At 39.1% G+C, this 24,909-nt stretch overlaps 2 protein-coding genes across 5 annotated transcripts in view; one reads left to right on the top strand and one right to left on the bottom strand.

Moving 5' to 3' along the window:
- POLR3A (RNA polymerase III subunit A) overlaps positions 1-11,464 on the bottom strand; it is a 42,315-nt gene extending 30,851 nt beyond the window's left edge. Inside the window, exons 1-7 of the mRNA XM_051982021.1 lie at positions 11,259-11,464; positions 10,406-10,541; positions 8,494-8,631; positions 8,083-8,254; positions 2,329-2,483; positions 374-613; positions 120-282 (exon numbers count right to left, since the gene is read on the bottom strand). Of these exons, the coding sequence (XP_051837981.1) occupies positions 120-282; positions 374-613; positions 2,329-2,483; positions 8,083-8,254; positions 8,494-8,631; positions 10,406-10,541; positions 11,259-11,302 (1,048 nt within the window). The 5' untranslated portion in view covers positions 11,303-11,464. The remainder of the gene's footprint in view (positions 1-119; positions 283-373; positions 614-2,328; positions 2,484-8,082; positions 8,255-8,493; positions 8,632-10,405; positions 10,542-11,258) is intronic.
- A 7,496-nt stretch (positions 11,465-18,960) lies between these two features.
- RPS24 (ribosomal protein S24) lies at positions 18,961-24,697 on the top strand. Of its 4 annotated transcripts, XM_051982024.1 has the most exons (7): positions 18,973-19,155; positions 20,776-20,841; positions 20,958-21,167; positions 21,900-22,010; positions 22,645-22,662; positions 24,228-24,249; positions 24,616-24,697. In XM_051982024.1, the coding sequence occupies exons 1-5, from the start codon at positions 19,120-19,122 to the stop codon at positions 22,648-22,650; spliced, it is 429 nt and encodes a 142-aa protein (XP_051837984.1). In that variant the 5' UTR covers positions 18,973-19,119; the 3' UTR covers positions 22,651-22,662; positions 24,228-24,249; positions 24,616-24,697. The 4 variants fall into 4 exon arrangements, with proteins under 4 accessions (XP_051837986.1, XP_051837984.1, XP_051837985.1 ...); XM_051982025.1 differs by lacking the exon at positions 22,645-22,662; XM_051982026.1 differs by lacking the exons at positions 22,645-22,662; positions 24,228-24,249 and having other exon boundaries at positions 18,961-19,009.
- Positions 24,698-24,909: the final 212 nt, after the last annotated feature.

Here is a 24,909-nt window from a genome sequence, read left to right as displayed (position 1 = left end):
ATTCCATATGCAAGTTCATTTCTCTGGTAATAGACCTGGTTTTCACATATGCCTCAGGACACTGCCTGCTGACAATTTGCACATTACTGAACAGAGAAAGGAGAAAAAATTAGACCTACCTTGTTTTCCTTTCAATCGCTGAACAAAACCTCTGGTCCATTTCTTAGGTGCCATATTGAGGGGTATTCCTGAGAGTTCACTATTGATGTAGAGGGCACACTGGAGCTGCAGGAAGTCCCAATCTTCCATGATCATTTGGGTTTTGGCGCCTGATATCCGATGCTGAAAAGCAGAAGAGCATAAGCAGAAGTCCCCTGATTTCCACTCTTACACACACGTGCCCTAATCCTCCCAATTATTCTGTAATACTCACCTTTTTGATGACATCATTAAGGAAGATGATTTCTGTCAGTTTCATGGTCAAGTCGTCTTCATTTGTGCCTGACTTCAGATCGCTCACAACAGAGGGTCGGATACACAAAGGAGGCACCAGGAGCCGCGTGAGAATCAGGTCAGAGGGCTTCCCTGCTTCTGGATTCATTAGAAGGAGAGGGATATCTTCAGCTGGGATTCTCTTAAATAAGTTCAGGACCACCAAGGGATTCAAGTTTTCCTACAAAAGAAAAACAGTAAAAAACAAAACAAAACAAACAAACAAACAAACAAAAAAAAAGTGATGTGAAGATCAGAAGCCCTTATATCAATATGCCCCAACCTTGTCTTCATTTCTTCTCCAACCATCTCTTCTATCACTTATTCAGAAACTAGAAGAGAACTTGCTTACTCAGAAAACTGAAAATTACAACTGATTTTTTCAGTAAAGCAGCAAGAACTTACTTTGAGTCTAACAGCTGTGAGTCGCAGAAGCTCAAGCTGGTCAGATTTTGAGAACTGACTATGAAAAGTCTTCCACTCTTATTTGGTTTTCTGTAAATATGGGACTGTGAGGGAGAAGGTATTTGTGATAAGTGGATTTCAGGATCTTGGCCTAATGATGTGGAAATATTTACTGAGTGACTATTAGAAACTGAACCCGAGACATGGTGAAGGAGAAAGAATCAAGAGTAGAGATAGTTTTATCTTAGTGAAGTGCATAGTCCAATGAAACAGACTCTTATACTTGGACATTTAAGATTTGAACATATTGTTTAGAAAAGAAGACTCATAAAAATTAGGGAAGAATAGTAGCTTTCAAGACAAATATTTAAATGTTTATTGGATTAATTTAACAGGCATTAGGGTAATGATAATGCCTTTGTATGGTATGTTTACTTTTTCAAGTAGTTCAAAGTTTTGTATCAGGTTTAATCTTAATTTCTCAGTATGAAAACAACAATCATTTGCCCTTTCACAGAGAAGTTAATGAACTTGGGAATACTGTTACTGACAGTACTTCCCATGTAGTGAACACAGACATGTAGTGAAATGATACCCCGGCCACAGAATCCATTAAGTAGGGCAAGAAGAATCAAGAGGTGCTAAGATTCATCAATTACAAGTGTTTATGCAGCCCCTGCTATACACCTGAGACTGTGCCAGGGGCTAGAGGGCACTTAGGAAGAATAGAAGAGTCTCTGCTTTCATTCTACTCAAAAAGAAGTGACAAAAAGATGGGCAGGAATTTGCCTGTCAAAGAGAATGAAAGTAGGCATTTCAGGCTGGAGGGCACAAGGACAGAGGACAGCAAGTGAGGAGGCTAGCTTGATTGAAAAGGTGGGGAAGCATTCAGAGACTATAAGGATATAAGGGGAGGCTAGATTATGGAGGATCTTGAAACAGAAAGTGTTTAGACTTGTTAAATTACGCAATAAAGATCACTCGTCCCTGCTTAAGCACAAGAGTCACAAAATTAATAGGCTATTTTTGGAAGATACGCTGGATAAGAAAAGAAGTGAGCCCTGGGATGATTTTGGAAAGAATGATGGAACATGGATTCGGATCCCAGACCAGATAGGAGGTAATTTAGAAAAACCCCACGTTCTCAAATAATATCAATTTAGCCCAGAGTTCAAATCTTTATATATACCTTCTCTCAGGATTGGTATGAGGGACCCAAAAAACACTTTCCTGTTCCAGAGTAAAGGTCTCTATGCATGAGGTCAAAACTAGCAAATTACATGCCCCAAGGCTGGTAATTCCAAGATCTAATCTTTAATCCTTGTTCTCAGACTACTCTCTACTAAATTATAGTAAAGACACTGGTTATAGAACAAATTCATTCAGCAGTTCTTACTTGCCACCCGAGGGTCAAGTAAGGCTCTGGGAGTCAACAGATGTTTTGTATGATTCCAAACAAAAGCATAGTATCAAATCCATTTTCAGGCTCACCTGTGCTCTCCCTAGGAGGGGCTCTACTTCTTTGTTATATTCAATGGCGGTTTCAAATGATTGAAGGAAATTAGACACAACAGGATCCACAACTTTTTTATTGGTCTTGTACTTCTCATGAATGATCTTCAACAAGCCACATTTCTTGACAGTACCTACAAGATGAATTTTAATTTTTAAAATTATTTTGAAATTATTAAATTATGCTTTTCTGGCTGAGAATATTAATAAAGGAAAAATATAAAATCTGTGTTTTAATTATCAAAGATCAAATTATACTAAAGGTTATAATTTATTTAAAATAGAGAAAACTTCAATGATAAGTTAAGAATTTGAATGGTTATCACATCAATTCAGGGGCAGTTAGGTGGTACAGTAGAGAAAGTATTGGACCCGAAGTCAGAGAAGACCAACTTTCTTAGCTGTGTGACTCTGGACAAGTCACCAAACCTGTTTGCTTCAGTAGTTCAACTACAACATGAGCTGCAGGAGGAAATGGCAAAGCACTCCAGTATCTTTGCCAAGAAAACTGCAAAGGGGATGACTGAACAGCAACATACTAATTCAGACAACTTTCACCATAGTTGGCAAAAAAGGGATCTGATTAGAAGGGAACCTTCAGGAAAACACATTTAGTACCTGCATTTATGTATAGATTTGCTTTCTGTTCTCACATTTTTCTGATGACAAATTAGCCATCAATATAAGCAGGTAATTAGAAAGCTTGGGAAGTTAAAAATTCCTAACTCTAGATCCCCAAAGTGCAAAGATGAAGATAGTGTGGATTAGAACAGAAATAATCAAATAATGGACTTCAAAGTGACTAAGGAGACCATCTCTAACTCCTGACTGTCTCCCCTTCTCAGGGATCATCCTGCCTATGCTTGGGAACACCTACACTGAAATGTTCACTATCACCATTTACTCCACTTTCAGAGCTCTAATTCAGGAAAAGTTTTTCCTATTAGTCAAATTCTACTTTCTTGTAACTTTTACTTGTGGGTCCTACTAGATTCCCACAGAAGTCTAATCTTTCTTAAAGATAAAACCCTTTTCAAATATTTGAGCACATGTACCTCCCCTCCCCCACTCCAATTTCCATTGCCAGGTTAAACAAAACATTCCCATTGGGTTCTAATGTTATTCATATGACATCATCCTGATCATTTAAAAGTTCAACACAGGATGCATGCGTGGGAACAGTAGGACTCTTACCTCTTGGTATGGTAATTCACCAGACTCAAATCCACCCAACTGCACTATTAACAACTCACATTTCTCAATACCATGAGAAACTTTTGTTACATACATTACTGAAATGTAGTGTTTTAATATTGTTTTTACTCAGAAATTGAACAAAAAAAGCATTTCCACATATACAGAACACATAATCACTGTATACGAAGGCATGAATCTCCACTTGATATCAGTTGCTTTAATAAAATGTGTGTGTGTGTAAAAAATAAAATTCCACACACTACTTTTAAAATTCTTACTAGTCTGTGCTTTTTCTGAATTTCGCTTTCTCTCTTCTGCATTTTAAGAAGTTTTTCAATGACCCCTTCTTTTTTAGCACCATTATTGCTAATTTTCCTCCCTCACATAACCTCCAAAGTCTGACAAATAAAAAGCCATCCTTAAACAAAACTAATCTACCTAATGGTTGTGTCCAAAAATGTATGTTTCTTTTTACACCTTCAGTTCATGTCTTCTCTGTCAGAAGCATTATATGCTCCAAAATGAATTCTCTTGAGACTTAGTTGGTCAGTTTTTTAGTCTTTCAATTATTTGAAGTGCAGTCCTCATCAACAGAAAAATTATCACCATGTCCCAGAGCACACACTGAGATCCCGGCCAATTCAAATCACTAGGGGTCTAGAGGAGGCTTCCCTACAGGTTCATCATGATTTATAGTGATATTCCAGTTAAACTGGATACTCCCCTGCCCTCCCAACAGACAACACAGGATTGTGCCTTAGTCTCCTATATGGAAAGCTCTTCCTCCTTCCCCTGAACAGCTATATTATTACCTATCTTTTAAAAACTCAATCTGGGAATGTATCCTCCCCAGGCAGGGAAAGGTGCTGCTTCTTTGTCTAACTGCCTATTAGTAATATCACGGTAAACTTTTTAGAATGCAGACTGTAGCTAACCTAAAAGTTCTACTTTTCCAGAAGCAGCAGGAGGTGCAGTGGCTAGAAGACCAGGCCTGAGCTGGGAAGACAGGTTTCAAACCCGCCTCAGACATTTTCTCACTATGTGACCTTAAGCAGATCACTTAACTTTTCTATGCCCAAGTAAAAGGGGCCAATAGCACCTCTCTCCCAAAATTACTGTGAGGGTCAAATGAATTAGATGTGTAAAAAGCATGGCAAATCTTAAAATGCCACATTAAGACTAGCTAGCTCTTGGTACTTCAACATCTCTGCTCTGTTTCTGAAGGTGTGTGTGCAAAGGGACCCAAAAATAGGACTTGGGCTGAGTGACAGTAAAAACATTCTTCAGGAGACCTGGAGGGCTCATGGCTTGTCTTAAACATGGAGGAGAATCCCGGAGGGCCCTTGGAGTGCAGGGGGCTTCAGGAGGGCCAGGCCCACAGAAGGGGGGCATCCGAAGGCACCACAGTGACAAGGGGGATCCTGAGTTGGTGAGGAGTGACTATGTGGCACAAACATTTCTGCCAGGACCCAGAGACTACCAAGCGCCCTCCTTGAAGGGAAGCGGAAGGTCACTAGCACATGAGAGTTCATGCTTTAGGGGAAACATCAGTCAAGGTCACCAAGAATGGAAGGTCCTTGGTGCAGCTGGAACTTCAGATACAGCCGAGGGCTCTTGAGACACAGGGGGGAAGCCGCTGCCTTGCCAGTAAGGATCAGACAGCCGAGAGACTGCGGAGCGGGGAGCCAGAGCCATCCCTCCTGAGGAGGGCACTGAGGTGGCTGCTGGCCATCTCTCCAGGAAGAGCCAGCCCAGTAGCCCAAGATCTGTTCTCTAGGCTCACTGTCCCTTCCCTTGGGATATTGCTGAAAGAAACCCAGGGAGCATGGCCAGAGATGAGGCTGGGCAAAAAGGGGCAATGGTAGTGGCTTATGAAGGCAAGGGATGAACAGGAAAAAAGTGAATCTCTAGTGAAGAAGACGGCTCTTGTGAGTAGGAGCCTGATTTCTGGGTAACAGATTCAAAATGATGAATAAGACTCCTGAAGAAGGGACCTCCTGTAACCACCTGTTCCTAAGAGTTTGCTCAAAATATTTTTGCTAGAGTCAAGAAAGAAAGGAGAATTAATGGCTTCCTTCAGGAAAGTTGAAGATATAAAATTTATCCATTTTTTTGTATATCACCAGCAAAACCCAGCAAGAAGAGATAGAATGAGAAGTTCCATTTAAAATAATTATAGAACATGTAAAATATTTGAAGTTCATGACCAATAAGAAATAAAGATCATAAAAGATAAAATTAAATAATTTTGCTCACATAAAATTTAAAAATCTTTACAAAAACACAACCAATGCAGTTAAAATTAGATAGGAAAAGTTAAATGGAGAAAAAATTGCAGCAAATTTCTCTAATAAAGGAATTATTTTTAAGATACTCTAAGCAACTAATATATATTTTTAAGAAATCATTCTTCTGCAGATAAATGGTACAAACAGGCAGTTTCCTAAAAAAAAATCCAAGTTATCTCTAACTACACAACAACAACAAAAAGCTCCAAATCACTAACACTAGGAGAAATGCTACTTCAAGCCTCCAAAGGACCCACCTAGCACCCATCAGAATAGCAAACATGATAAGGAAAACAACAGATGGTAGAGCAGTCTGTGGGAAAACAGGTACTTTTATATACAGCTGGTAGAAATGTGACCTGGGCTAACAATTCTAGAGAAGATTCTGGAACAAGGTTCCAAATCTATCACACTGTACCTTACCCTCCCACTTGGCAATACAGCTACTAGTTTTATCTTCCAAAGAGATTAAAGAAAAAAACTAAACTGAGAAGGTGCCCATCAATTGGGGAAAGGCTGAACAAGTTGTGGAATGTTAACATATGACATCTGGTCACGAAATACTGCTGTCCAGGAAGAACTGATGAAGGGCCTAAACTTGTATGAACTGATACAGAGTGAGATGAGCACAACAGAACAACATACACAATAACACTGTGAAGACAGATAGCTCTAAAATACTGAAAAAAGCTGATCAATGTAGCAAGAACCACAATTCTAGAAGACGAAACACAATAACACTGTGAAGACAGATAGCTCTAAAATACTGAAAAACGCTGATCAATGTAGCAAGAACCACAATTCTAGAAGACGAAACATGCTATCTACTTCCTTACACAGAGATGACAGACGTAGATGAAGGCATAGTTTTGCCACACGACTGATATAAAATACTTTGCACTTCTGTTACAAGATTTGTTTTTCTTTTTTTCAGTTGGAAGAAAGAGAAGGAGGTAGGAAGAAAAGAAAATAATTTTAGTTAATTGAAAAAATAAGTAAAGAAAAGAAGAGCAGTGTCCACATATGTCCATCAATCTATGTAGTAGAGTGTAAAGACAGGCAGTCTGGCTAGATACACTCAAAACTGATTCTGAATCAGTTTAACCTCTAGACTGAAGGAATGGTTTAGTGTAAATTTGGAAGGAGATCTCTAGGCTTATCTTATGAACATTTTTTATAAAAGACTTGACAAGGTCAGAGATAGCAAAATGATCAATTTTGTTGAAGACAGCAAATTGATAGAGAAAGTTAAGCATTGGCTGAGAAGTCAGTATTCAACAAGATCTCTATGGTCTAGAGCCCAAGGCTGAAGATTAACAACATAAAATAGAATAAGGATAAATGCCAAGTTTCAATTTGGGTGCAAAAATTTTACTTCAAAGTTAAGGGAGAAAGCTGAAGGAAGCACATTAGAATGCAGCTTGCATGGGAAAGAAGTGAGGGCTTAGTGAACTGCAAGCTCCCCATCAATCAAGAGTTTGCTAGGGCAGTCAAAAAAACTTACTTGATTCTGGGGTGCATTAAGAGAAACGCAGCTTCCTAGAATAAGAAAGTGATATCCCCTCTCTGGGCTGGCCTGGTCAAAGGATTTTGAGGGTTTAAGGATCAATTCTGGGTCCAGACAAAGAAAGATTATAATAAATGGTAGGCTATCCAGGAGGCTAACCAGAACAGAGATGAATCAGAAGCATTCCAAAGTGTGAGGGAATCCCCTTCATCAGAGGCCTTTTGTTCTGATGGACTATAAAGAGGATTCCTTTCTAAGTATGGCCTGAACCACGTGGCTGATAAGACCCCCTCAAACTCTGAAATCCTGGGACATTATTTGTGACATTCTCTTGCACTACTTTATAAACTGATATTGAGCGCTGCTGCTGGGACATGTTCCCCTCCTCATAGACCTTAGGACTGTCTAACAGAGGAGATAATTCAGATAATAAATGAATAATACAATATCATAATAATTATTTATTAAAATAAAAAATCCAGCTTCCTCTGCTCCACCTGCCAATCCTGTTAGCAACCTGTACTTTCAGCACCCCAGCATGTCAAGAAAGCAATCATCAGAGCTGGGGAAAGTCAAAAGTAGGGATTCCTCAGGAAAATTGTGGGGAATTCTATTATCCAATGAAGCTGTCAATTGGATTTTGGCTTCTTGAAATTCAGACTCCTTCTTTACAAAATAAGCAATCCTTAAACATAAAACATGATTCTAAGCAAGAGAAGGTAATCAACACTGAGAACTTACCATTGAAAGCTCCACAGTGATGACAAGTGTTCTTTTTCTTGCATTTATCAGAGATTTTTTTTTTGAGCCCTCTTTTCTGCAGATAAGTGAGACCAGGCCTTTTTAGGTAATCTAAAAATTGTTTTCTTTCCTCTTGGGACAGCATAATGTGGCAGCAAGTTTTACAGATCATCTTTAAAAAATTAAACAAAAGTAAATTTATTTAAAGAAAATAGCAACATCATTTCCCCAAAGATAAAAATTACCCTTACATAATAGTTTTTACCAAATTATATTGGCAAATAACATAAATATACAAAACATAGTACAAAACTTATCTAATCACCCACTCAAGGAGATACTTTTCAATAACACCTCTAGAATTTACATCCCAGAGACCTTTGCCACAGAAAATAATGTTCATCAATTCACCTGTAGAACACCTATTACAGCTTTGAAGTATCCCACGTGAAAACATGGCAATTCCAAGTCAATGTATCCATAATGACCCAAACATTCTGCTAAATTCTTTCCACAAGTTTCACAAGGACGATCCTTCTCACTTGTACCCTTTAAATAAAAACAGATTCACATGACTCAATGGTGACAAGAAAGATAAATATGGTACAGATCTCACGTCAGTTAACCTTTTTTTTTTCCAGTACTAAATGGACATTCCCAGACTCCATCCTCCCTTGTCAATGTGGCAAGCTGGAACTCTCAGGCTTCACAGCCCATGGGAAGACACTGCTTGGACCTTAAGGAGAAAGCCATTTGCCTTCTGCCATACCATTAGACTATCTTTTCATTGGTCTTTCAGACTTTTCTCTATGTACTGTCTTTCCTTATCAGAATGTTAGCAGTTTTAAGAATAGAGATCAAATTATTTTTATATAGAGATCAAGTGCTTGTCATAGAAGATTTAATATTTTTCATTCATTTGATATATGTAGTCTATGTTAAGTATTATGAGAAACACAATACTCACCAGCAAGCACTAGCACAGAATTATCAAGATATCATTTATATTTGTTTTGTATTTATATTCATTTATTTAATGCCTGAAATTCATATTTATTTGAATATTTATTTAGTGCTTGAAACTGTGCAAAGCCTAAAGGAAATGTGACTTCTAATCTGTAATGTTCTTGTTGATTTTCCTGCTTTTCAGTTCAGTAATCACCATGAGAATAGACAGACGTGAAAGTCCAAAAATCTTTGTTGTCTCCTTGGCCTGGTGCTCAGCTAGCTTTCTCGGACCTTCAGAGGGGAGTTGGTTTCAGTGGAGAAAATGCAGGAGGCCAGGCCAGCCACCACAAAGCTGATGAAGATGGAAATGAATCTCTCTCTCCTTGGCTCTGAGAGCTCCTGCCTCCAGTCCGCTTGTCCTCTGTGCCTCTGAGTCTGAGTCCTAGGGCTTGTGCTTCAGCCTCCAGCCACCACAAAGGTGGACGATGGAATGAGTCTGTCTGCCTCCTTTGGCTGAGTTTGTCTCAACTTATATGCTCTACACTGAGTATAAACCAAACATTATATCACTGGAAACCATTATTTGTTGTAAGATTAAATCGATCATACTGAACTTGGAGAACCATTAATCACCATCCCAAACTAGATATCCATTGTCTCATCAATTCCATTGACTTAACATCTTGTAAGAATCCTTGTTTCAGAGTTCTGACCCATAACATCATTTAGGGCTTAAGGTCTTCTACTTTACCCCTATTTAAAGGACAAGTTATGGAAATTATGGTAGTCAGTCACATGGAGATATCTCCACACCCATCTGAGCATGATGTCATTTACAATTTCTACACTTCTGTACTGGGATGGCCCCATGGAAATCTAAAGGCCCCCTCTGCATATTAAGTTAAATTGATATATGTGGGATTGGGAGATGAAGGGAAGATAGGGATAACTCTGTTCTTCGAGAAAGCAAAAACACTTAGTTTTTATATCAAAGGAAAAGGAAGGAAACATCCTCAGGGATTTCAGCAAGGATCACTGCATCTCAAAGAGAAATTCAGATTAGGAATTAAGAGACCACCAGTCAGCAACAACAGCTCCAAAATGGATTCAAATTCAGTGTGATGAGGGAAAATTTACAGACTGACAGGAACAAGTGGGAATAAAATATAGAATAATTACGAGAAGGGAATCCACTAAAAGTTCCAGGAAAGCCATTCGTTGAGACAAATAAACCAGCAGGATCCCCACACCGACTGGAAGACTGTCTGATGGTGGATTCTCAGACATAAGTCCTTCCCACCCCTGTTATTCCCAAAGGCGACAGCCAATTGCTGACCACTTTTCACAAGATGCAAAGGTGGAAAGAGCCTCTTACCATCCGGTGGTCAAGAACCCCATAAAGCAGGGGGGAGTGGTGATTGTCCTGACTGTACAAGTTCTTACTGACCACCTGGATGTGAGCCTGCTGGCGCATTTCTTCAGGTGACTTCATTCCAAAGCAGATGTGGCTTCTAAAATAAAAAGGAGGAAAGAAACTAGGTTAAAAATCAGTTGCCAAAAAAACACTAAGAAACCTACAGCTTTGTTGGGACTGAGCACCCAAATTCCTTTGTGTTCGGGAGACTTAAAAAAAAGTTCAATGACAATTACATTTGCAACGTGACAGACACCAGCAAAAAATACACCCACACACTTTTTAATAGGACATGCTCCTCGACCAAGGTAACTGAATGACAGGCGAAAGCCAGGCTGGGGAAACCTTGGAAACATACACGCATGTGAATTTCATAGCCGCAGGCCGGGACTCGGAGTCTTCGAGACATAACTTTTTCTATTAATTACATTCAAAGTGAAGCAGACGCCCAGGAACACCGAGCACGGGGTTCCCGTGATTGGCATGTATCCGAGGTAGAATTCGAACTCGGGGTTTCTATCCCTCCCCCGAAGACACGGAGCAAACGGGAGGGGCGGATGACACCATGCCCACGCAGGGGAATACTTCCTCTGCGACTCAGTTTCCCTAATCTGTAAAATAGACATAAGGCCACCCGACCCGGTGTCTAGGTCGGTAGGAAGTGGGGAGCAAAGCGCTTCAGAGCCCACAAAGCGCCACAGGCAAAAGGGGGGCGCTAAAGACCAGATTCAAGCACCCCCGCCCTCTATCCCGCGACCTTTGACCCCCACGTTTTCCCCATCCTCCTCGCTCCCCCACTATCCCTTGCACTCACATTTTCTTGGCCACATCCGTCTCGCGGAACTGCTCCTTCACCATGGTGGCGACTGCTGGGCGGCTGCTTCCGGAGACTCCTGGGGCCGTAGCCGGGGTTGGGGATGCAGAGAGAGTGTGGGTCGGCCGCACGCGGGGCCCCGGCTCGGCCTCGCTCGTGCCACCGCGGCGGACCCAACTCGGCTTCCGTAGAGACGGCCTGCCGGACACTTCCTCTTCCGGCAACCGAGCAAAAGGAAAGGCGCAGGAGCAGGGATACTGCTGTCACTGACGCCTGTTTATACCGTCCCCTGGTGACGTCTTCCGGGAAGTGCAGTTACGGTGCTCGCTCGTTCTCTGCAAAACCCCTCCCGTCGCCTCTGCCTCTCACCACTTGCGGTAGAGTGTAGCCATTGCCATGCAACCCAACAAACTCAACCCATTAACATTTATTAAACGCCTACTGCATACGTGGCACTGTGCTAAGGCTGGGGATGCAAGTAATCAAATGAAAGGTGATCCTCGCCCTCAGGGAGTTTGCAGTCTAATGGGGAAACCATATGCAAAAGGAAGCAGAAAAGGGGGAGGCAGGCACCCCCAGGGACCATTCTGCTACCCTGAGCTGAAGCCGGCGCAGCAGCAGCTGCAAGCCCACAGACCCAGAGTTTAGGGGAAGGATGGACCAACTGGGAGCATCTCGGGATACGGATACCACCGCATCTGGTGTAACATGAGTGGATGATTAAATGAATGGAGCATTTATTAACTACTGACTGTGTGCAGAGCACCGGGGCTAGAAATAGAAAAGAGAGACAGTCGCCGTTCTCAAAGGGCTCCCTCCCACGCTAATGGTGGAGGCGCCACGTAGGGGTGAGGGTGTGGCAGCGAAGCAGGTTAAACGCTTTTTCTTTGATGTCATTTCCACTGATAGAGGGAATCGGTTTCTGGTTTTCACCCTGACAGGGCCAAGGGCTTCGGGGGCCAGAACTTTCCTTTGTGGGTCTTCAGTCATGGTGGCTATAGCACCCGGAGGGGCAGCTCCCAAGGTCCCATGGGGATTCCTTCTCCGGATGATACCGGAAAGGCAGGACGGCTCGTCTCCAGGGCGCTCGGGGTCAGGGTCTTGGGCTTTCTCCATCAGGTCTGAGAGGAGATGGGGGTCGAGGGGGTGGCTCATGATTTGCGGCTTTCTCCTTCTGCCTAGCTGATCAGTGGTTAGGGGCGAGGGGACGCTTGGTCCCCTTTCCCTAGTTTCCTCCATGAATGATGGTTAGGAGCACTGGTCTGACAGCGGGATCCTGTGGGAGCTATTGGCCAGACACCATTGGGGATTTGTGATGCGCTCATGCTCATAGGACTGCAATCTCAGGGAGCACTTGAACTTAGGTATCCCAGCTGCCGAGTCTCTCCTCCTTAATTCATCCCAAGAAAGGGAAAACGTAAAAAATTGCAAGGCCCACAGGGAAAACTCCTGACGCAGTGAAATAGGAACAGGAGAATAACAGAACCTCAACTACTGCCAGGAAAATAATGAATATAACCCCAAATCTGTGAAAATTATAAAAAAGGAAAATAATTCAAAAGGAAACAAAAGCAAACAGAACTTTTAAGTGTGCATGGCAATAATGTAATAAATCTTAACTTACTATATACATATGAGTCATTATATTTTCAAAGCCAAAAATGCCCTTTAAAAAAACAAACTGTAAATAACAGGCAAATCCTTTCAAATACTCTTGTCTATATATTTGATAGCTATTGATGCCTGGCTTTCAGCAAAGCTAAATAAATACTTTAATCTAAGAGCACTTTATCTTCTTTGCTGTAGTAGCAACAGATATTATTGCGCCATTTCCCACATAATACATCAGGCTCATCAAGATTGATTAAACATTTTGTACGTTGTCTTTTTGATACACTAGCCCAATCTACTTATTGACTGATTGATCACGTTGATGAAATGGATTAGGGAAGTGCCGTGTTGGTAGCCTGTAATAAGCTGGGAAAAGGTTGTCCAATTCTTTTTCCATCATATTACTGTCTTTGTGTGGCATATTATTGTCTAGAATAAATTTTTTAAAAAGACAAAAAACACGAAGAAGGTTCAATCAAACTCCATTAGGAAATCAGAATTCAGAGAGGCTAGAATTTGAATTAGAATGAAGTCATCCTTAGCATCTTCATCATGTAAATGAAGGGTTTCTGGCCTATCATTAAGTGAGCTAGACAATGTCCTTTTGGAATAGATTTCCAACTAAAGTCTTGTGTGTCTGAGTCTCAGACAAAAAAGTCAAGGTAATGTCTGATAGGACATATACATTCAAGTAAGCAAGTAAAATTTACAGTGTGAATTTTAAAGAATGTTTTTTGAAGAAGCTTTTTAAAACATTCTTTTTGTTTATATTCTCTCTCTCTCTCTCTTCTCTCTCTCTCTCTCTCTCTCTTCTCTCTCTCTCTCTCTCTCTCTCTCCTCTCTCTCTCTCTCTCTCTCTCTCTCTTTCTTTTTTCTGAGTCAATTGGGGTTTAGTGATTTGCCCAGGTCTTTCTGACTTCAGGGCTGGTACTCTATGCACTGCGCCACCTAGCTACCTTCTTTTTTTTTTTTGTTTTTTTGTTTTTTGTTTTTTAATTTTATAATAACTTTTTATTGACAGAACCCATGCCAGAGGAATTTTTTTTACAATATTATCCCTTGCACTCGCTTCTGTTCCAATTTTTCCCCTCCCTCCCTCCACCCCCTCTCCTAGATGGCAAGCAGTCCTATATATGTTAGATATGTTGCAGTATATCCTAGATATAATATATGTTTGCAGAACCGAACAGTTCTCTTATTGCACAGGGATTCAGAAGGTAAAAATAACTCGGGAAGAAAAACAAAAATGCAAATAGTTCACATTCCTTTCCCAGTGTTCTTTCTTTGGGTGTAGCTGCTTCTGTCCATCTTTGATCAATTGAAACTGAGTTAGGTCTCTTTGTCAAAGACATCCACTTCCATCAGAATACATCCTCATATAGTATCGTTGTTGAAGTGTATAATGATCTCCTGGTTCTGCTCATTTCACTTAGTATCAGTTCATATAAGTCTCGCCAGTCCTCACTGCATTCATCCTACTGGTCATTCCTTACAGAACAATAATATTCCATAACATTCATATACCACAATTTATTCAACCATTCTCCAATTGATGGGCATCCATTCATTTTCCAGCTTCTAGACACTATAAACAGGGCTGCCACAAACATTTTGGCACATACAGGTCCCTTTCCCTTCTTTAGTATTTCTTTGGAATATAAGCCCAATAGAAACACTGCTAGGTAAAGGGTATGCACAGTTTGATAATTTTTTGGGCATAGTTCCAGATTGCTCTCCAGAATGGTTGGATTCGTTCACAACTCCACCAATAATGCATCAGTGTCCCAGTTTTCCCGCATCCCCTCCAACATTCATCATTATTTTTTTGTGTCATCTTAGCCAATCTGTCTCAGAGTTGTCTTAATTTGCATTTCTCTGATCAACAATGATTTGGAACACTCATATGAGTGGTAATAGTTTCAATTTCATCATCTGAAAATTGTCTGTTCATTTCCTTTGACCATTTTTGATAAGTTGTTTCTAAAACTACTTCCAACCCCCTCCCAATTCTGTGTTAGCTTTGAGGGCAAAGCAGTGTCTGAAGGTTCAACTCTCCACCCTGCACCCTTTATCCTCTTCCTGCAACAGAAAGAGTAGAGTAACACAGAGGAAGAAATTCTGAATTGGAAGTCTGACTTGTTATATTCATATAGACTTATATACATAATTGAATTTAATTCAGTTCAATTCAATTTAATTTAATTCAGTAAAGACAGATCCAGAGAGATAAGATAAAAAATAAAACAGTATCTATCCTCAAGGAATTAATACAATCCAATCCAATCCTATTCAATAGAAATTTATTAAGCTGAAACTCTGTCATAGCCACTGTGCTAAATATTGGGGATACAAAAATAGGCAAAAGACAGGCCTTGCTTTCAAAGAGTGTAATTTGTTTCTTATTGCACTGACGGGATGTAATGAGAACATAAACAAGAAAATACAAAGAAATTTAAAAAGACCAGTTCCACATAAGAATCCTTTAATCTAAGCCTCAGTTTCCTTATCTATAAAATGGGGAAATAATCCTCACATTTTTTTTTTAAATAAAAGAACTATGAAATGTGAACCATGATGAGAATCAATAATAACAAGTGTGAAGACCACAGTAGCACCCTGGATACTTTAGAATCAGCTGGAGTCAGGATCAGTAAAAGTCCTTGATCTTTATTCTTTGTGGACGAAAGGGAAATGGCAACAAGAATCAGGCCAGGAGTCACTCTGGCTTTCTTACTCCACCCTTTTTTCCCTCCTCTTCACCTCTCTATACACCAACAGATTGAGCCAGAGCCCGCAGAGAATGGTGGGGTGGGCCATTTTCCAAGCAAATGCTAATAGAGTATTGTCCAATTGGTAATTAACTTTATGTGCTTCCTTGTCCAAACTCATAGCATGAACTCAAGAGTTTCAGCCCTTTACAAACAAGATTTATATAATATTTTTAAATTTTAAAAGCACCTTGCATAAATTATATCTTTTGAGTTTCATACCAACTCAGAGGAAATATAAGTCCTATTTTACAAATGAGGAAACTGAAGGTCACAGAGGTCCTTGTTTCCCCTTTATGTGTTGCCCCATTAGAATTCAGACTCCTTGAGAGCATCAGCTATTTTAATTAATGTTTTAAATATGCTTGTTATTTTATTTCTCCTAGGTCTTCTTTCCTTATCAGTAAAAGCAGGGGTATTGGATAATAGTAATAACAATAATTAGCATTTATATCAGCACTTTAAGGTGTAAAGTATATTACAAATTATCTCATCTGAATCCTATGAGGCAGTGCTATTATTCCCATTTTACAGATGAGGAAATTGAGGCAGAGAGAGATTAACTGACTTGGCCAGAGTCACACTAGCATTTAAATGCTCCATCCACCACACCATGTCACTGACTCTTAACACCTTGATATTCATGGAAACAAAACAATGCACAAAAGTTGGTCTAAGTGCTCTAAATCTTGCACTCCTATTGGCACCACTGGACTATCATGGAATTGAAGTCAGAAGATTCAAGTTCCAATGTTTGTAATGGCAAACTCAGGCAAATTAAGTAATTTCTCTGGGTTTCTGTATTTCCTGGCTCCATTTACTCAGACACATAGCAATGATGCTACTAGCAACTCCTACTTCTTAGTACTGTTTTGAGGAAAATGCTTTGTAAACCTCAAAATACATTTTAAAAAGCAAGAAAAATAAAGTGAAAAAAACAGCATAGTTCAATCTGCACACTCAGAGTTCATCAGTTCTCTCTGGACTTAGATTACATTTTTCATCATTACTCCTTGTTATGGGCCAGAACTCTGTATTTGAAACAAAGATTCTTACAAGATGTTAAAGTCAGTGGAATTGATGAGACAATGGGTTATCTAGTTTAGAATGGTGATCTATAGTTCTCTAAGTTCAGTAGGATTGATTTAATCTTACAACAAATAATAGTTTCCTAGTGATATGATTGGTTTATACTCAGTATAGAGTATATAAGCTGGGACAAATTCAGCCGGGGACAGAGAGCCAGATTCATTCACTTCATCTCACAATACTGTGATGGCTGGCCTCCTGCACTTCCCACACTGAGACCAAGATCAAGGGTCTGAAAGGCTCTCTAGAAAGCTGGCCAGGGCCCCAGGCAAGGAAACTAGATTCTGAAGGAGATTTAAAGGATTTGGACTTTAACACCTGGATATTCTTGTGGTGATTACTCTACTGAAATGAAGGCTACTCAAAGACTTCCAGAAAATCAAACAAGAACCTCACAACTCCTCTGAAATTGTGTTAGCTCATCTTATCAACCAAAGTAGCTGTCTTTCATAGCTGATGATTTCATTGCTATTACTGTGTCCAATGTTCTCCTGGTACTGCTCATTTTACTTTGTATCAGTTTATATGTCTTCCAGATTTTTCTGAAATTATCCCTTTCATCTTTTTTTTTTTTTTTTTTTTGGAATTTCAGTAGTATTCCATCACAATCATGCATTATAACTTGTTCAGCCATTTCCCAATTGATGTGTATCATCTTATTTTCCAATTCTTTGCCATCACAAAAAGTGCTGCTATAGTTTTGCACATATGGATCCTTTTCTTTTTCCACAGTGCCTATTTCAAATCTTTTTTTCCTTTCCTTTATGTACCAATTTCATAAATTCTAATTCTACTTTCATTCTCGACATTCACTTTACCTTTTATGTTTCATTTTACTTTATTTTTTTGATGAACAAGAATTTGTTTTTTCCTTGTAATTTAAAAGAAAAAAAAGCAAAATCCTTATGACAAATATGTACAATATGATAATTATGAAAATATGTATAGAAGAACTGCACATTTAAGATATATTGGAATACTTGCTGTCTGGGGAGAAGGCATCCAATGCTGCTAAAGTGATACTTCTAAAAGTACTGTTCTGAATATGTCATTTTTCTGCTCAATAAATAACACTGACTCCTTCTTCTAAAATAAAATGAGAATTTCTCTGTTTGACATTCTCATGCTTTGCTTCCTTCCACACCCTTTAAAGTCTAGCCACTGTAATGTTCTTGAATATTCTATTTCCCATCTCTGTACCTTGGTATTGGCTGGGTCCCCATGCCTGGAATGTTCTCTCCTTTCCAGTTTACCTCTTAGTCTTCCTTTATCAGGACCCAACTTAGATACTCCCTCTGTTAAAGACTCTTCCTGGTCCTCCTATTTTTGTACTTACTATGTCTTGTATAAATCTAAGATGGAGTCAATAATTTTCATGCTTGCTTTCTCTATTAGAATACAAAAGCTCCTTGAGAACCAGACCACATTTTGCCTTTCTTTGAATTTTTGTGTTACATATAGCAACATATAGCAAAATGTTTGGCACATAGTAACCTTTTTAAAATGATAAACTCCTTTTTTCCCCCTGAAGCAATTGGGGTTAAGTGACTTGCTCAGGATCACACAGCTAGGAAGCTGTGTCTGAGATCAGATTTGAACTCAAGTCCTTCTGACTTCAGGGCTGGTGCTTTTTCCATTGCACTAACTAGCTGCCCTCCAAATGATAAACTCTTAAATGCTTTGATTGTTGAATGACTAGCATAGACTCCAACCTACATTTTCAGGTTCATATGTCAATCTTTCTTTATCTGTATTTTTATTCAAATTGGACTTTTGTGCACTGATGGAGGGAGTTTTCCCATGTGTGAGTGCCCAACATGCAAAGCAATTTCAAATTCAGTTCCTATTCTGTCCCTATATGAGTATCATGTAAATGACACATAAATATATATGAATATGCATGAGCTGAGAAATTGACGTGGTTAGATACAAAGGAACCTGAGCTCTCAGAGATAGAGGCGGAGCCTTTGTCATTTTCAATCAGGCTATGTCCAGGACAGCTTCAGCACCTGGGATCCTCATCTTCCCCCGGTGTCATAAGGGTAGGAAGTGTTCCTTTAGGTTGGCTACAGAAATGGAAAGGAAGCTGTCTTTACTGAGGTTCAAGAAAGGAGATGGAGTGCGGACTTTGGCCTTTTTCAATCAGGCACTCTTTTTGGTAGCTCTCAAAATCTAATACCCGCCCCTTCCGCTGGGGTCCTTGGGAGAGCGCTGATAGGATTGGTTGCTGCGTCTCCCGGCCCTTTCCCTCTCCTGCTGCTCAAGGAGCCGGCCGCCACCATGGTGAGTCTTCCTGGGGTCTAGACGCCATCCGTCTCGCATCTGCGCCATCCTTCGGCTCGTCTCTCGACTCTTCTCTCAGCCCGTCTCCTGGAAGCCTCTTGTCCGCTCCGATGTTGAAACTAGCCGGGAACCGCGCTCCAAGAGCGGCGAGTTGTGGGCAGAAGGGGCACGGGGCCGGGCCGGGCTGGTTTGGGGCCTAGGGAGCGATGGGAGGGCAGGGACGGCAAGGGAGGCCGGGGCTCCGGCTTAGTCTGTGGAGGCGCTGACAACTCCCTGAGTCTTGGTTGTGTCATCCGTGGAATGGGCCCAGTCTTTCTTCCCGGGGGGGTGGGGTGGAGTGAGACTGGGATAAATAAAACGCCATGTGCCGCGTAATGTTCAGCTCTAGTTAACTAGAGGGAGACCCGATCCCCCCTCCCCCCTCCGCAGATCTCCTGGGGGCAGACAGTTTAAACGGATGAGGGCCAACCCACCTCCTAATCCGCGGGAATTCACTCGGGTCCGAGTTTTATGCGGGCTCAACGTCGCGTCATTGCGTTCCTCGTTCTTGCACGACACGTTTCCCCCGTGGTTCTGAAAACGTATTAAGTTGCTGGGGAACCGTTTAGAGACCCTTACCCATGGGGAGGCTAAAGTCCCAGTATAGACATACGACCCTCTCTATGTGCTTCCTTTCTGGTTTTTCTTTCTTTTCTTTTTTTCTTTTTTTTTTTTTTCCTCTCATGGTTAAGTTGAGGATTGCCCTAAATTATGGATTTACCAGAGTCGCAGAATCTAAAAGTTGGAAGAGACCTCAGGAAATTTAATACAAACTAAAACTTGAACCCTACCTTCAAGTGAAACAAATTCTCATTTCATTGTACTGTCTATTCTTCTTAGTCTGTAAACCTTTTTCACTTTTGTGTCCTTAGTGCCTAGCGTAGAGTCTTGGAGGTAAGTTTATCCTAAGCCATGAAACCTGTTGCTTATTTTGCAATTATTTTAAACTATCTTGCCATTAGAATAGTGTTTGCAGGTAATGTCTTAAAATCTGAAGAAGCCAGCCTATTGTGATTTATTTCTTTTTGCTGCTATGCTGAGATGCAAAACTAGACTTCCCTCCTTTTGACCATTTTTTACTGCTTTCATTTTGTATCCCCCTTAACCTCTCCTGGACAGCTCACCTTTACAAAAGAATTTTAATCCCCCCCCCAAAAAAAAAAAAAAAAAAAACACCAAACCAAACTTCCTACTTAGAAACCTAATGATTTAGGGTAATAAATTCTGAAAAGTCTTAATGGGGTCAGAGTGGAAAGCCCCACAATTTTAAAATCATGAAACACTGTTTTGCAAAAGCCTTGTGTGGAAAATAGGATCTAAGATAACATGGGAAGCTTGAATTGAATCTCTTCTCCTTCCCCCCCTTCTCTTCCTCCCCTCCCCCCCCAAAATGGGCTTGATGTTCCCACACAGAAGCTGTATCTCCCTGATGATACTTTTAGAACAGTTTCCTTTTAGAATGAGAACTGTAGTCCCAGAAGGAAGATACTAGGGAGTAGGCTGCATGACATAGAAATGTTTTAGATTTTAAATATTGAAAACTCCCAGTGGGGAAATTTCCTGTGTCCACATAGTTATAGAGTTGTCTGGGGTCCTGAAGAGCTAATTTAATATGATCTGCATCATAGCCAACATGTATGTCAGGCTGGATTTGCACTTAAAAACTTAGATATCCTTGACTTTAAATCTGTCTTAATTTTTTTAAATTGTCCAAATTCCATTTGCAGAATGACACTGTAACCATCAGAACCAGGAAGTTCATGACAAACAGACTTCTTCAGCGAAAACAGATGGTAAGAACGTTAGTCAGATATATTTTTTTCCTTAATTTCTTAATTCTTTACCTTAATTATATGAAAGCAAAATTATTTATAAATTTATAAATAAATAATTTATAAACACTTTTTAGGTTATAGATGTCCTTCATCCTGGAAAGGCCACAGTGCCCAAGACTGAAATTCGAGAAAAACTGGCTAAGATGTACAAGACAACTCCAGACGTCATTTTTGTCTTTGGATTCAGAACCCATTTTGGTGGTGGCAAAACAACAGGCTTTGGCATGATTTATGATTCCCTTGACTATGCAAAGAAAAATGAACCAAAACACAGACTTGCAAGGGTAGGTATCTTATGATTGATGATTAATGCAGTAGAACAGCACATAAAAATTTGTATTATATGAAGAAGTGCCATTTCTGTAAAGGGAAACTCCTCTGTGTACATCCTATCTTCAGTAGATTGTCTCTTCTGTCATCCCTGAACACCACTCACTAATTTTTGGTCGCTCTTGATATCTTCTTATATTATTGCCTCTCATCATGGCCCAATTCCTTTAGAAGGCTATCTGTATAATCAGTGCCTCTTTGAAGCCCCTTAGTGCCAGCATTTTGTTTCTGGGGTTGCTGATCTTCTGTGGCCAAAGTTCCCCATCCAGCTTTAGGGCAAGGCCTTTCTTTGCCTAGTACTTGAATTAAAACTTATTTCCTGGAGCTCACTCTCATTTTGCTGGATTGAAGATAAGCAGGTTGTGAAATGAATAAAATAGGTAATGGGAAAAGACAGCAGGTTTAGTCTCCCAAGGAAGATAGACTAGATTTTTATAGCAAAATTTCATGCCTTTACATAGAATACTAGAATGATTTTATTAATATTTCAAGGTTTTTAGGTTCTTTTCCGATTTTAATGGAAGTATTTGCCTATAGCACAGTTGTTAAATCATTGCATGAAGCACAAAACAGTGTTTAAGACCCTGTTGCCTTGGGGTTGGGATCTAGCTATAGGTGAACACCTTTAAGGAGTAAGAGTATTATTTGATGATTATTTGATGAATGCTTAATTTCCTCCTATTTAGCATGGCCTGTATGAGAAGAAAAAGACATCCAGAAAGCAGCGAAAGGAACGCAAAAACAGAATGAAGAAAGTCAGGGGTACTGCAAAGGCAAATGTTGGTGCTGGCAAAAAGGTATAGTAGATTAAAGGAAGAATCTTAATGTAAATCAATGCAATATAATATTGATTTCATAGAAAGAAAGGGTTTCTTCATTGAATAACTTTTCTTAATATTTTCCCCCTACTTTTTCTGGATAACAGAAGGTAATATTTTTAAGAAGCTATACAATAGAATGCCTTTTGGTAGTTTAGCTTTGCCACTTTATAAATTGGTAATTTGGGGTCTACTTTGGTTCATTTATATTGTTCCTGACTTAGAAATTGGAATCAAAAAACCCTCATTTAATTTTTTAAAAAGCCCTGTTTATTCATTTATCAAGGGCAAAGGAATACATATTCTTTAGGACTTAATCAGGTCTTTAAAATTGCTGCCTGCCCAAGGAACAGTATATTTGAATCAGCGTGATGCATATCTCCCAAAAGGGCTGGGAGATGTAGTTCTTATATTAAGTTTGCTGCATTACTTTCCAGTTCCCCACAAATCATATCTCCTGCTGGTAGCTTTATATTAGCATTATGCTGAACAGCCTAGAGTCTGAATGAAATAAAGATTGTGGATTGTTAAATGACAAGTGCTTGTGCCACATTTAGTCGTAACCTTTTCTTTTGCCTTTCTTCCATACTTTCTTGGATTTCTTGTTCATCAGAAATGAAGTGTCTAGCAGGTACTGAGTTTGAACACAGCGTGATTGTAGAGATTGCATCACACTCACGTTTTGTTTCTGCTTTGCATGTCTGCTTTGGACGTTGAAGTTCTATGGTATTCTGTAGTATAAAATATCATGCCTTAGAACAAGGACAGTTAATGATCAAAAAAGTGGAAACTGATTATCTTTGTTCCTGAAATGCATGTTATATTGTTGACCCCGGGGTGGTGCCTCAAAATAAGACCTGTTTATTTTGTGCTTGGGGAAATGTGGCATTATAATTATTTTGTTTTAAAAAACAAAGTTGAAGGTTTTAAGTGGCCCACCATAAAGGAAATGTATTATGATTACTTTTGAGTTGTATACTTTTAAGAAATGGAAAAGCAAATTCTGTCAAAATGTGTGTGTGTACATACACACACATACACATATACATATATTTATAATATTTGTATTCCACCAACCATTTTCATATTTCTAGTTAATTTTTAGTATCTCCCAAAGTAGTTAATGGAGTTTTTAAAAACTTGATTGGAAATGTTCTAATTCCAGTACAAATTGGAATTTGACAAATATTTTTTGTAGCCTTAGGCACTGATAAAATTAAAAATCCTGTGAAAAATTCCTGTGCTTATTTTCTTAGTGATACCATTAAGAATAAGCATTTTGGATTATGGGTTCCCCAGTGCTGCTTCAAAAGTTAGTTGAGCAGGATCCAGGAATGAAAAAAAGATTAAATTACAATTTGCCCTTTGATACAGCATGGAGTTTACATTAATTTCACTTTTCTATTTAGATTTCTAGCTTTTCTATTCTGTTTCCTATTTCTATCTAGATTTCTAGTCTCAATTGAGACATTTTGTCAGTATACATGATGTTAAGTGTATATTTACTACATGTCAAATTATCCATTTGTCTGCATTGATACAAAAAGTGAGAATGATCAATTCTAAGATCAGGCACAATTAATACTGTAAGTTACATGGGAATTCAGTGTAAAAGACTGTTGGAAGTACCTGTACCAATTGTTCTCAGGCAGTTGTCGAGTAGTTTTACATTTTTTAACTTGAGTAGCTAAATTCTGCTTTTGCTGTTTTCTTCTAGGTATGTCAGTTTAAATCTTTTGAAAGGAAATTGCATGAAAATTTAAACTTTATTCTAAGTTCAATGTTCTATTATACTGGTCCTCAAGTCATTTTATATTGTTGACCATAGAAAGTTGCTTTAAGTACTTGGACTTGTTCTGTTTAAATTAGGAGTGGATTTTATTAACTTAGTCCAAATTGTTCTAAGTATTATTAATGAACTTTCTATTTTGAGATTATAAATCACTAGAACCTTGTTTTGGAATCTAATAGTAATTGGGATTGTTTTCCCAGAAGTAAGTGGTAAGAGTAAAATCATTGTTTAGAAATAGATACTTTAATGTGTCTTGAGTACTACTCTGAAAAGCTAAAAGAAAAGTATAAGGTGTTTGATTGCATGCTTTTACATGCAAATCATTTTACCTTTGGAGCTTGAAAGTAACTATTAATGACACTTTTTTCCCTTTATCTTTCTCCCTACTTCTGCCACTGATTCAGTGAGCTGGAGATTTCATACCAGGTATACTTCAAGCTTTTTGTTTAGATGAGTAGCCATTTTAGTTACTGATATGCCAGTTTAGAGAAGCATGTGCTTTAGGAAGTAGATGTAGAAATGTTTTATTAAGAGCCCCGGTAGTATCTTAACATTCAAAACTAAACCTTTAACTGATAAGTTTTTTTTATTTATATATATATATATATACCATAGATTGGTACTTAATAAAATTAACATTCATTTAACTCGTTATACTGTTATATTGAACATTGACCAAAATAACCAGGCTCTTGATTTACTAATGGTACATGTTTTTGCATGGATATTTGATTTGTTAATTGCCAGTTTGGAATCTTTAGTAACTTTTATGTATTTTTTTTTTATTTGCAGAAGGACTAAAAGGAACTATGGATGATGTTTATTCAAGACCGATAATGATTTTCATCAGCATAAATAAACTATAAAAAACTTACACAGTCTTCAGTGAATTTTGTATATATAATAGTTTGCAATGAGGTAGAAACTGGGGCAGCTAAGTGATGCAGTGAATAGAGCACTGGGCTTAGAATTAGCAAGACATCTTCCTAAATTGAAATCTGTTAATTAGTTGAAATCATTTAATCTTGTTTATCTCAGTTTTCTCATCTCTAAAATGGGCTGGTGAAGGAAATGGCCATCCACTCC

The sequence above is a fragment of the Antechinus flavipes genome, chromosome 2 (assembly GCF_016432865.1).
Source record: "Antechinus flavipes isolate AdamAnt ecotype Samford, QLD, Australia chromosome 2, AdamAnt_v2, whole genome shotgun sequence".
NCBI classification, from domain to species: Eukaryota; Metazoa; Chordata; class Mammalia; order Dasyuromorphia; family Dasyuridae; genus Antechinus; species Antechinus flavipes.
Note: the sequence above shows the minus strand (reverse complement) of the source record. Positions and strands in the feature narration are given on the sequence as shown.

What these genes read in the sequence shown, in the direction of transcription:
- RPS24 (XM_051982022.1), top strand. Translation starts at nt 19,120, where the DNA reads ATGTTGAAACTAGCCGGGAACCGCGCTCCAAGAGCG. An exon ending in GGAACCGCGCTCCAAGAGCG is followed by an intron (nt 19,156 to 20,775) that starts GCGAGTTGTGGG and finishes TTCCATTTGCAG; the next exon opens with AATGACACTGTAACCATCAG. An exon ending in TTCTTCAGCGAAAACAGATG is followed by an intron (nt 20,842 to 20,957) that starts GTAAGAACGTTA and finishes AACACTTTTTAG; the next exon opens with GTTATAGATGTCCTTCATCC.